The sequence below is a fragment of the Citrus sinensis genome, chromosome 8, assembly GCF_022201045.2.
Source record: "Citrus sinensis cultivar Valencia sweet orange chromosome 8, DVS_A1.0, whole genome shotgun sequence".
NCBI lineage: Eukaryota > Viridiplantae > Streptophyta > Magnoliopsida > Sapindales > Rutaceae > Citrus > Citrus sinensis.
The window spans coordinates 7,369,839-7,382,207 of record NC_068563.1 but is presented as its reverse complement, the minus strand read 5'-3'; the positions used below and the strand labels follow the sequence as shown (position 1 = coordinate 7,382,207).

Here is a 12,369-nt window from a genome sequence, read left to right as displayed (position 1 = left end):
TTGGAGTTTGATTATGTATTTTGAAATCTTAATATTTTATATTTTGTAAGTACCTTATTAGTAGTTAGTAAGATATTAGTGATAAAATGTGTTTTGAATACTTTGTATTTATTGTTAATATTTGTAATGAAATTTGGATAAATTAATTATTGAAAAAAATTATTACATTCATGAGGTCTAATGGGCTAAAAATTTAGAAATTCAAAATAGGTTCAAAAGGCCAAAAACCGAAAAAATCGAACCGAACCGAACTGATCCGAAAAGATCCATTTATGTTCGGTTTTTATTGAGTTCGGTTCTTATTTAGTTCTTTTTATAAAATAACCAATTTAAATCGGTTCTGCTTAATTTCGACCTGAACCGAACTATGCCCACCCCTAAAAGTAATGATAGACATCACAAATTTTTTTTTCCCGAATTTGATCCGAAATGATTTTGTCATTAATGCAGTGGTTAGTAGTTTTTCACATGATCAAAGTGAATTAATTATATTGTCTGACTGAGTAATTAATGAATATTATATGATTTTAGATAATTTTTTGAGATAAAAAATGTGGAATGTGGAGCACCACTTCTATTTTTTATTTATAGGAATGAGAAAAGATAGTGCAGAAGCATTCAATTCGAACGCATGCATAAGAACCGGACAAAAGGTGGCGATCTCGTTTTATCAGGTGCCAAAAATAGTTACCATACAAATTGATAATGGCCATCCACTGCCCGTTATTCGGAACAATGCAACATATATAAGAGCAACAGAGGCGTAGGAATTAACAAGGGATATATTGAATCAATATATCTAACTTAATAATTAATTAATTTCGATTGGATTGACATTGATTGACATTGAGATCATGGGGAAGAACGTCCTGGTTTCTGTGTTGATCATGTCAATGTTGTTGAATGTGGCCGTTGGAGTCTTCGAACCAATCAAAACTGTTGCAGACCGTAAGAATTAATTAACTATCCTTAATTAGAGTACTTATTGTGTTTTGACTCCGTATATTCAATTTCGTTTATATATGTTCGTGCAAATATTATTTCAGAGGCACAAAAGGGATTATACCTTGCCAAGCAGGTGTTTGGCAGAAAGGCAATGGAGGAGAATAATGGAGTAGAAAAATTGCAGGCAGCTGGTGATTGTGATCAAGGCGAAAATAATGCAGAGAATGTGAAAGGGGCTAAATTCGTTTTTTACCCTTTGAACCGTAAGTAATTTGATCTTTGAATGAATCAAGATAAAGTTAACTATTGCAGGAGTATTGCCAACGGGGCTAAAAGAAGAAAATGATTCGAGGTTAATGTGTCCGAACTGGATTATCTAATACATTGAATTTTATTATTTTGATTTGGGAAATTATTCACTAACCACCTTAAGAATATTGAGTACAGGTAGTCATCACGAATTTCTGATAACATCTCAAGATCGCCTAAAGTTCTAATTTTATATTCACCAACTAATTTTATGTCAACCAGCTACTTTTCCATTAATTTCGATAGCCACCCTCAAATAATTCAAGATAAAGACTATTTGCCCTTGAATTCATTCAAAAAGGCAAAGTGATGTTTTGCAAGGCTCCAAGAGCAAAATAATCTATAATCCTAGTTTTTTTTATTCATTTAAGAAGGTAGAGGGATGTTTTCTTTTACTGGTTGGTAATAGAAATAGTGGAAAAATAGTTGGTTAATATCAAACTAAAATTTTGAAGATAATTCGGAGATATTATCAGGAACTCGCGGTAGCTACTTGTAGGTTTTTGTACCCTTGAATGTTTTGGGGATAAATTAGATTTTATTTTTTTAAATCTTTCATATTTTAATGCAGTGCAGTTAGTGGGTCCTCACTGGGGACTAACGGACACTTACTATTTTCTGAAAAACATATGTTCTTGCTTCTTTTCAGGATCCCCCAACAACGATGCCATTTTCAGAAAGACATTGGAGAAGGTGGCCGATAAGAATGATAAAAGTTTTAAAGATACGATAATGCAAGCCGCTAAAAGTGTTATTAATAAACACGACTGAAGAAGAAGATGATTCGAGATTATTAGCCTGTAATCTATCTTTCAATAACGTACGTCCTCCGTCTTTTTTCTTATTCCTTGTAATTTGGGTGCCCGAGTGGCCACTGCGGAAGACTCCATATGTCACATTCGAAATCGAAATTAATAAATTGATTCTTTTATTATTATTTTTTATGCTGTTCCTAAGGTCCTGAACGAGGAACTGATTAGAAATGATAAGGATAAAAGCATTCATGGTTTGAGTGTCATATCATACGATTGAGTTGTAAAAGGAAGTGCTTTAGATCATTGCTATTTGACCCGGACCTGTTCTAAAAAAGTCGAGGCATTTCGAATTGTTTGTTGACACGGACAAAGTCAGGGAAAACCTCTAAAATTATTTCAATATTGGACCTTGGACATATAATAGTTCCGAATCAAATCTCTTTAGAAAGAATATTATGGACTCCATATGTCACATTCGTGGTAACCTGCTTTAGTCCTCTTATGAGATTATTAGTCTGCTCCACATTTAAACTCAAGTGGCCAACTAAATAAAGAAGCTTGACGGGATATCTTAAGGTGTTAAGTTGTTTTTATAATATTAATTCATAAGTAAAAAATCAATAAATTGAATACATTTCAGTTTCTAATATTCAAGAAATTCAAGCAATAAACAGATTAAATAAAAATAAGCACTCAACAAAAACACTCGTGAAGTACCTTGCACAAGTTTATCCATCAGAAGTTATAGGCAAACACATGGATCGAATTATATATATTTTGGTAAAGGTGATTAAAATGTGATAATCTTCAAATATTTTCTATTACGTACTAATTAACTCTTTCTTGAAAATGTATAAATTTTCCGGATACATCTCTTCCTCCACCAAAAAGATAAATATTTATATAGTAAACAAAATTGTTCCTTCTGATACATTTTTGTATTGCCGTATATCAAGCACTACTCAACTGAGAAGTGAGATTCTACAAAAATTTCTTCAGCACTGGGAATTTTGAGGCCTCCCATGGGATGATTGAACCCAAAATTTTCCTCTGCCTTGCATAGCAATTCTTGAGATGAAGGTTCATTCAAGAACGATATGGGATTACGAATTTTTTCTTTTCGCTCTCTCCAACATAAACTGCAACGAAGCCTTTAGGAACATTTATGACTATTGATTGATTATTTGAAACCAAACTTATCTGAGGAGAACTTGTTTAGAATGCACAGTTGTATGCAAACGAATATCCATGGCTATGGAAGTTATTGCTAAAAAATGATGAAGATAACAAGTGATTTGGTGGCAGAAAGGAAAGTTTAGTAGGAGAGAAATGTGATGAGTATTTGGTTTTGTTTCGGGCACAGTGTGCTTATATTTTGTATAAATAGATTGAGGAAGAGCAGCAAAAACTTAAAAGAGGTGGAGCTTGTGGTGGAGAGGAATTTGGGCTGATTTAATTTAGTGAGACATAGCATATGAAAGATCACATGGCCTTGTCTTCAAGATAAAAAATTTGGCAACAAATTGATGCTTAATTTTCGTTAGAAAGCATTTTGGCCAACCATTTAAGGTCAGCAACCAGCAACAGGCCCTACTATGAATTAAATAGATTTTGCCAGGGACCAGTACTATTAATATCATCTGAACAATCAAAGAATATATATTATTTGCAAAGTGAAATCTGAAAGTGCTAAAAATATTAGAGCTTGCAGATGTCTACAAATGTAATTAATTAAAGCAGAAGGCAGGAATATGGCTCTATTTATGCATGAAGTGTGTCCTACACAAGTCAACTATCAGAACTCTCACTTGTCAATGCTGGCCAACTAAAATTTGAGAGGTAGGAATCATTTCACCTCAGTCTGCTGCATATTACTTCAGGAAAAGCAATAATGCCAAATCTCATGAAGACTTGAGTAATTTTTAAAAGCCTTTTCAAAGAAGAATACTTTTGGTGCGCTCAGATTGATTAACACATATTCATGGTTAATTTTTTGAGATTACATTCATAAGGATGAAATAAAAAACTTCTGTTTGCTATCTTTGACAGAGGGATCTGATTTCTTATTTTGTTTACAGAAATTTAAAGCACGTTATAATGTGATATATGTTAAAATGGTTGAGCATAATATGTTGCACAGTCTCAATCAGCTCCGAAATGTCATGTATCCCTTTTTTCGGTTTCATTTTCTGTGTCTATTGGTTTTATCAGACTTTCTAGTTCTATCATACTCATGTTTATTGTTCATATCTCATTTGAGGAGCATTCGCTGACTCGGTTGTCTCAATCTTGTCCGCAAAGCAAAGTTCCGTCAGTCTCGTATTTATAGTGAAGCTGATCATATTAATAATAATTAGTAGGCATATGCAATCTCTAGCTTGAATTTCAGTGGTGTATTACCAAAATTGTAGGCCATATTTGTGTAAACAAATAGACAACACAATTTGTAGACAAATATGTGGTTTTGCAACACAATTTCCCCAATGAATGGAGTCTAGGTGAAAGCAATTACATACCTAAAGTGCAAGCAAAATGAATCCTCTCCTTCCTTTAAATATTTATGCAGGATTGTCTATGCCAAAGTACTTCTCCATACAAATCTATAGAAAATATCCAATCAAGACTGGCTCCTCGTTAACCACGTTGATATAATTAGTCATCCAGTTTTTCAAACTTATCTGAAGGCAATTTGGCATTTTTGCCTTTCTACGAAATAAATGATTGTGCAGTAGACTAAGATGAGTTAATTCCTACCTCTCAAATTTTACATGGCCAGCATTGACTATGTTATCATCTATCTGTGGCAATCCTATCCATTTCAACAGTAATATGGCTTGGGGAAAAAAATAGTGTATGGGTTCAGATAGCGACTAGTCGTAGGACATGCTTCATATGCAATTCACAAGGGCCTGTCTGCCAACTTAAGGAGCTAAGACAACAAATACAGTCATATTCCTGCCTTTTGCTTTAACTATATAGACACCTCCAAGCTCTAATGTTCTTAACACTTTCAGATTTTTCACTTTGCAAATAATGAATATATATTCTTTGATATTGTTCAAAGAGCACTAAGGGTACTTGTCCCTGCCAAATCTGTTTAATTCTTAGTAGGGTCTCTTGTAGGTTGGTCACTCACCTTACATGGCTGGCCAAAATGCTATCCAACAAATATGCAGTACTTGTTTAAGCCAAGTATTTGATCTTCAAGACAAGATCATGTGATCTTTCTTCTTTCAGATGGCTATGTCTCAATAAATCAGCACAAATTCCTCTTCACCACTAGTTCCACCTCCAGGAGGTTTTAGCTACTCTCCCTTGATCTATATATATATATAGAGCACATTGTGTCTCCAACAAAACCAGGTACTCACATTTCAAGTCTTGTAAATGTTGAAAACTTGACAAAACGTGGTGACAAATTGGCCAAAGTTGGCACCGACCTTGGAAATTTGACACATGCATGTGGCTAAGCATGCAAAGCTTGAAAAGTTGGCAGAGACCCTTAGAAATTTAGATGAAGCATGTGGTTGGAATCGTGGAAATTAAAGCCAACGGAGTTGGTGAAGCATGTGACAGTTTGACAAATTCACAACAATATTGACAATTTGGCAAATTGTTGGTGAACGCCGAATTTGTAATAGTGCAAAATACTTCCTATAAATAGAGGGAGTTTTTCATTTGTTAAGCATCCCAAAATTGTGAAGCTTATAAGTTTCTAAGCTTTTGAGAGAAGTGAGAGAAGTGTGTTTGAGGAATTTATCTTTCCTGCAAAGTGTGAGAGTACTGGGTATATTTAGGTTTCTGGGAAGTGAGATTCGTTACAAAAATATTTGTACTCTATTAATTGTTAAATAAACAATTATTCTTTCTTGCCTCGGTGGATGTAGGTTTAATTACCGAACCACGTAATTCTTGTGTCCTTTATTTTTCTATAATTATTTGGTGCGCTTGATTCCTCATTCCGCGCACAACAAGTGGTATCAGAGCCGACGGTTCGTACTTGGGGGATACGATACTGTTCACATATACGGTACTGTTCACATACGGTACTGTTCACGAATACGGTAGAGACGGCCATTTGTACTTGGGAGACAGTCTACTGTAAGTAGTGTGTATTTTTACATGTCTAGGAAAGTTCTGTCAACAAAGGCGATAAAAGTCTAAGGATTCTGGTTTTTAATTGGGACCGAGTTCCCGTCCAGTCTCCTGAGAACTTTTCTGGTGCATTTATTCATGCGAAATTAACATCATAGAGGTTGTTTTTCAAGTAGAAATACTTCGTTGAGAAAATGGTAGAAGGTGAAACTTCTAGAATTGGGGAGAGATCTACCGAGACTATTTCAGGAGACACTTCAAGTGGGAGGCGAGATTTGTCAAATCGCTATTCAGTACTTGTTATAGGAGGCCAAAAGATCGATGTTGAAAAGTTTGATGGGAAAATCAACTTCGGCATGTGGAGGCGCGAAGTTATGGATGCCCTTATTCAAATCGATCTCGATATTGTTCTGAAAAATAAAAGATACTTGTATGATGAAGAAATTTGGAATCGTATGAACGAGAAAGTTTGTGGTCAGATCAGATCAGATCTTATTTGACTAAGGAGGTGAAATACTTAGTGAAAGATGAGGAGTGTGCGGTGACTTTGTGGCGTACATTGGAGGGGAAGTACCTGGTGAAAAGTCCTGAAAATCGCCTTCATGCAATGAGCCAAGTATATGGCTTTCGAATGAAGCCTGGGGTGTCAATGCACGATCATGTCTCAATATTTGAAAAGTTACTTGCTTATTTGAAGAATCTTGATCAAGATATTAAGGATGAAGTCAAGGCTATGATTCTGTTACACTCACTACCAAAGGAATATAGCCATTTTGTGACTACTTTGATATATGAGAAGAGTGTGATCGCCTTTAAAGATGTTTGTACAGTATTGACTAGCTTAGAAATTCAGAATAATGATAAAAATTCTGAACGAGCATCGTCTGAAGCTTTGGTGAGCAGAGATTGGGCCATGGAGAAACAGAAGAAGCGTGGTGGAAAGAATTCTCAATCCAAATCGAGAAGTAGAAATATACCTCGAGACAAGTGTGCCTTTTGTCATGAAAAATGTCATTGGAGGAAAGATTATCCAAATGCTCAAAAGAGAGATGGGAAGAAATCAGAAGCAGCAAACATGGCCCGAAAAGATGAAGACTCTAATTATTCACTAAGTATTACTCTTGCAGCATATGCGGCTAGTTCGAGCGAGTGGATACTTGATACTAGAGCAACCTATCATTTGTGTCCTATTAAGGAATGGTTTACAGATTTTCGTAATCTGGAATCTGGTGCAATTGTGATGGGGAATGATCAACCTTGTCGCACAATGGGGATAGGAACAATTCGGCTAAAAATGTTTGATGGAATGGTCAGAGAACTCAGAGAGGTTAGATATGTTCCAGCTTTAAAGAAAAATCTAATTTCTGTGGGTGCTTTGGAAGTTAAAGGTTACAAGGTTACCATTGAAGATGGTATAATGAAGTTTACACATGGGGCTATGGTGATTTTGCAAGGGGTTCGGCGTCACAATCTGTACTATTTGAAGGGAGGTACAACTGATGAAGCAAATATTGTTGAGGCGCACAGTGACACCACCAAGCTATGGCATGTACGACTGGGACATGCTGGAGAGAAGTCTTTGCAAACTCTAATGAGGCACGAACTCTTAAAAGGTACCAAAACCTATAAATTAAATTTCTGTGAGCATTGTGTAATAGACAAGAAAACAAGGGTCAAGTTTGGTACAGCTAATCACGATACTCGTGAGATCCTTGAATATGTTCACAGTGATGTATGGGGGACCAACCAAGACTGCATCAATTAGTGGAAGCCATTATTTTGTTACATTTGTTGATGATTTCTCTAGACGTGTGTGGGTGTACACCATGCGAGCAAATGATGAGGTTCTAGAGATTTTCGTGAAATGGAAGAAATTGGTGGAGACTCAAACTAGCAGAAAGATCAAAGTATTACGATCTGATAATGGGGGTGAATATACTTCTGATCCATTCTTGCAAGTATACTAGAACGAGGGTATTAAAAGACATTTTACGATGAGACATACTCCGCAACATAATGGTGTGGCTGAGCGTATGAATCGTACTTTACTAGAAAATGTACGATGTATGTTATCTAATGCTGGTTTAGATAAAAAGTTTTGGGCTGAAACTGTGAGCTACGCAAGTCACTTGCTAAACTGGTTGCCTTCTGCTGTAATTGGAGGTAAAACTCCTATGGAAATGTAGTCTGGAAAGCATGCACAAGACTATGATTCCCTTCGTATATTCGGGTGTCCAGCTTATTATCATGTCAAAGATGGTAAATTGGATCCTCGTGCTAGAAGAGCTATCTTTGTGGGATTCAAAGGTGGAGGAAAGTGCTTCAAGCTTTGGGATCTCGAAGACAAAAAGTTTTTGTGTAGCAGAGATGTCACATTTGATGAAGCTTTAATGATGAAAACTTCAAGTTCTCAGCAGGTAGAGAACAAGAACAAAGAGGTATTGCAGCAGGTGGAGTTTGATGCAACTCCATATGTACCAGTTAGTTCTACATCAAAGAAGAGTTCAACTATGGAGGTGACACCTAAAGTTGAAAAAGAGGTTGTTTCTTCTGATGTCCCACAAAATGAAGAAACAATTGATGATGTAGATAATGATGATTTTATAGCAACAAGGAGGCCAAGAAGAGAGATAAAGAAACCCGGATGGCTTACTAAAGATATGGTGGTAGCCTATGCACTTCCAGTTATTGATGATAACATCCCTAACACTTTCGGTGAAGCATTACGCAGGAGTGAAAGTGATCAGTGGAAGTTAGCCATGGAGGAAGAGATAAAATCTCTCCATCAAAACCAGACTTGGGAACTTGTAAAGTTACCAAAAGGGAAAAGGGCTATTGACAATAAATGGGTCCACACCAAAAAGCAAGGATCTCCAAATCAAACAACTCCTCGATACAAGGCAAGGCTTATAGCAAAAGGTTTTGCTCAAAATGAAGATATTGGCTACAATGAAGTTTTCTCTCCAGTTGTAAAATATACTTCTATTCATATCCTACTTGCCTTAGTTGCAGAATATGAGTTAGAGTTGCCTCAATTGGATGTTAAAAGGGCGTTCTTACATGGAGATTTGGAGGAAGAAATCTATATGATTCAGCCTTGCGTTTTCTGAGTTGCTGAAAAGTAGAATCATGTGTGTAGGTTGATTAAATCTTTGTACGGGCTGAAGCAATCGCCAAGGCAGTAGTACAAAAGATTTGATCAATTTATACAATAGCATAAATTCACTAGAAGTGAACACGATCATTGTGTTTACTTTAGAAGACTACTAGATGGAGTTTTCATATATTTGTTACTCTATGTGGATGATATGCTTATAGCTTCGAAGAATAGAGACGAGATCGAAAGATTAAAGAAGCAACTGGCTTCTGAGTTCGAGATGAAAGACTTGGGTAATGCACAGAGAAGACTTGGGATGGAGATTCGTAGAGACAAGAAGAATGGGAGCGTATGGTTGACTCAAGAGTCTTATTTGAAGAAAGTGCTAGAAAGATTTGGCATGGATGACAAAACTAAACCGGTATGTACACCTTTAGCTCTTCATTTCAAATTAATCTCTTCTTCATGTCCTAGATCTCAAGAAGAGCGCAATTACATGGCTCGCGTTCCATATGCTAGTGTTGTGGGTAGTCTTATGTATGCTATAGTATATATAAGGCCCGATATATCTCAAGCAATAAGCATGATTAGTAGATACATGCACAATCCGGGTAAAAATCAATGGCTTACGGTAAAGTGGGTTCTTCGATATCTGTATGGGACAGTTGATGTTGGGTTATTGTTCAATAAGGATTGTGGTCAACAATGTGTTGGGTATTGTGATTCTGATTTCGTTGGAGACCTTGACAAGCGAAGATCAACAATGGGCTACGTATTCACATTGGGTGGAGGTCCGGTTAGCTGGAGGTCAATTTTGCAAACGACAATTACTCTGTCCACTACGAAAGCAGAGTATATGGCAGCAACTGAAGCTGTAAAAGAAGCTATCTGGTTCAAAGGCTTGTTAGGTGATTTGGGAATAATCCAGGAGAATATTGCGGTCTTCTGTGATAATCAAAATGAGATATTCATTGCGAAGAATCAAACATATCACGCTCGGACGAAGCACATAGATGTGAAATATCATTATGTGAGAGAGATTATCGAGAGCAGTATTGTGTGGTTGAGAAAGATCGATACCAAAGATAATCCATCAGATATGTTGACAAAGGTACGTAGGCAGTCACAGAGATGCAGCCACTTTGGGGATGATAATCCGTTGGTAAGTCGGCTCAGATTTGGACAAATCTTCGCCGAGGTGGAGAATTATTGAAAAGTTAACAAAACTTGGTGACAAATTGGCCAAAGTTGGCACCAACTGTAGAAATTTGACCTATGTATGTGGCTAAGCATGCAAAGCTTGAAAAGTTGGCAGAGACCCTTGGAAATTTAGATGAAGCATGTGGTTGGAATCGTGGAAATTGAAGCCAAAGGAGTTGGTGAAGCATGTGATAGTTTGACAAATTAACAACAACATTGACAATTTGGCAAATTGTTGGTGAACGCCGAATTTGTAATAGTGCAAAATACTTCCTATAAATAGAGGGAGTTTTTCATTTGTTAAGCATCCCAAAATTGTTAAGCTTATAAGTTTCTAAGCTTTTGAGAGAAGTGAGAGAAGTGTGTCTGGGGAATTTATCTTTCCTACAGAATGTGAGAGTACTGGGTATATTTGGGTTTCTGGAAAGTGAGATTCGTTACAAAAATATTTGTACTCTATTAATTGTTAAATAAACAATTATTCTTTCTTGTTTCCATGGATGTAGGTTTAATTACTGAACCACGTAATTCTTTTGTCCTTTATTTTTCTATAATTATTTGATACGCTTGATTCCGCATTCCACGTACAACAGTAAAGCTCTCCTTTCTGCTCCCAAATCACTTGTAACATTCATCATTTTCTAGCAATAACTTCAATAATAATGGCTATCCGTTTGCCTCGAATTTTGCATGCTAAACAAGTTTTTCGCAGATCAAATTTTTTCCCCAATCAATCTATATTCATAGATGTTCCAAAAGGCAACCTAGCAGTTTATGTTGGACAGTGTGAAAAGAAAAGATTTGTAATCCCAATATCATTCTTGAATGAACCTTTATTTCAGGAATTGCTATACAAGGCAGAGGAAGAATTTGGGTTCAATCATCCAATGGGAGGCCTTACTATTCCCTGTGCTGAAGAGATGTTTCTTGACCTCACTTCCCGCTTGAGTAATTTGTGATATGGAAATCAGAAGAGACGATTTTATAACTCTTTTTTTGTGGGTAGAGAAAGAGATTTGAATGGAAAATGTACACTCCTTCTAAGAGAGTGACTACTAGAAATTCTTGCAGATTTGTTCACGTTCTTTTATCAGCTAATTGAAAACAAAATTCAATCAATGTTATTTCACTTGAAACTCAAAAGTGTTAGTTCTCTTTTCCAGTAGTAGATGACAGTATTGAATAAAAAACTAATGTACATATACTTCCAGATTAACATTTTATAAAAGTTCTTGCCTTCATGAAAAATGTTCAGGACTCACTTATCTCGTAGACCTTCTATACAAATACATAATCAAAAGCGGACAGCCGAGTATTATGGTAATTTTAAATAGTAACTATTGGTGTCACCTGACCACAATAGCATTTTTAAATGGATCCGTGACAGAAAAATGTAGCAGGTGCAGCACCTTGAAGTACTTTTAACTAAAGTTATACTGCAAAAACATTAATGGTAGAACTCTCCACGAATCTTGCAACCCACATCTACTGAGAATAGTTCCTAGACTAAGAATATATGCTTAAGGCAACCACTTTTGAGATTCAGGTCTTCATGAAAAGGTTCCATGTTCCACTACGACATTTTGCTAATAAGTTTTTACTTCTAATAAGAGTACATAAATTAGCATAATTCAATTTAGCATAATTTGGGCTAGTTACTGAGGTTTTACTTATTACAGTTGTCTTGCTGCCTCGTGTTTTACAAAACTCTCATACACATCAGCTGCTAATTATTCATGATCTTTAATATCTTTTAATCATACTTTAAAAAAACCAAATATATCTCAGTCAATATTTCAGTCAACTCAACGATTATTAATATTGTAAGAGAGAATTCTAATGACATTGGGCAAAAAGCCCTTTGTCCAATGATTATAATGGCAATCAAGTAGGGTCCAAAAACCTAACAATAAGGTACATACTTATCTTAATGGACTTCAAATACATAATATTCTTTTCAAAAGAATA

The 12,369-nt window shown here is 35.9% G+C and overlaps 2 protein-coding genes across 2 annotated transcripts; both read left to right on the top strand.

Annotated features, from left to right (window-relative positions):
* Window positions 1-719: 719 nt before the first annotated feature.
* Window positions 720-2,188, top strand: LOC127899231 (uncharacterized). The gene is made up of 3 exons (XM_052432562.1): window positions 720-948; window positions 1,047-1,208; window positions 1,904-2,188. The coding sequence occupies exons 1-3, from the start codon at window positions 855-857 to the stop codon at window positions 2,023-2,025; spliced, it is 378 nt and encodes a 125-aa protein (XP_052288522.1). The 5' UTR covers window positions 720-854; the 3' UTR covers window positions 2,026-2,188.
* Window positions 2,189-10,730: 8,542 nt separating this feature from the next.
* On the top strand, window positions 10,731-11,627 carry LOC102630584 (auxin-responsive protein SAUR21-like). The gene has a single exon (XM_052431799.1). It carries the CDS (start codon window positions 11,064-11,066, stop codon window positions 11,358-11,360), a length of 297 nt encoding a protein of 98 aa, XP_052287759.1. The 5' UTR covers window positions 10,731-11,063; the 3' UTR covers window positions 11,361-11,627.
* The last annotated feature ends 742 nt before the right edge of the window (window positions 11,628-12,369 follow it).

What these genes read in the sequence shown, in the direction of transcription:
- LOC102630584 (XM_052431799.1), top strand. Translation starts at nt 11,064, where the DNA reads ATGGCTATCCGTTTGCCTCGAATTTTGCATGCTAAACAAGTTTTTCGC.
- LOC127899231 (XM_052432562.1), top strand. Translation starts at nt 855, where the DNA reads ATGGGGAAGAACGTCCTGGTTTCTGTGTTGATCATGTCAATGTTGTTG. An exon ending in AATCAAAACTGTTGCAGACC is followed by an intron (nt 949 to 1,046) that starts GTAAGAATTAAT and finishes ATATTATTTCAG; the next exon opens with AGGCACAAAAGGGATTATAC. An exon ending in CGTTTTTTACCCTTTGAACC is followed by an intron (nt 1,209 to 1,903) that starts GTAAGTAATTTG and finishes GCTTCTTTTCAG; the next exon opens with GATCCCCCAACAACGATGCC.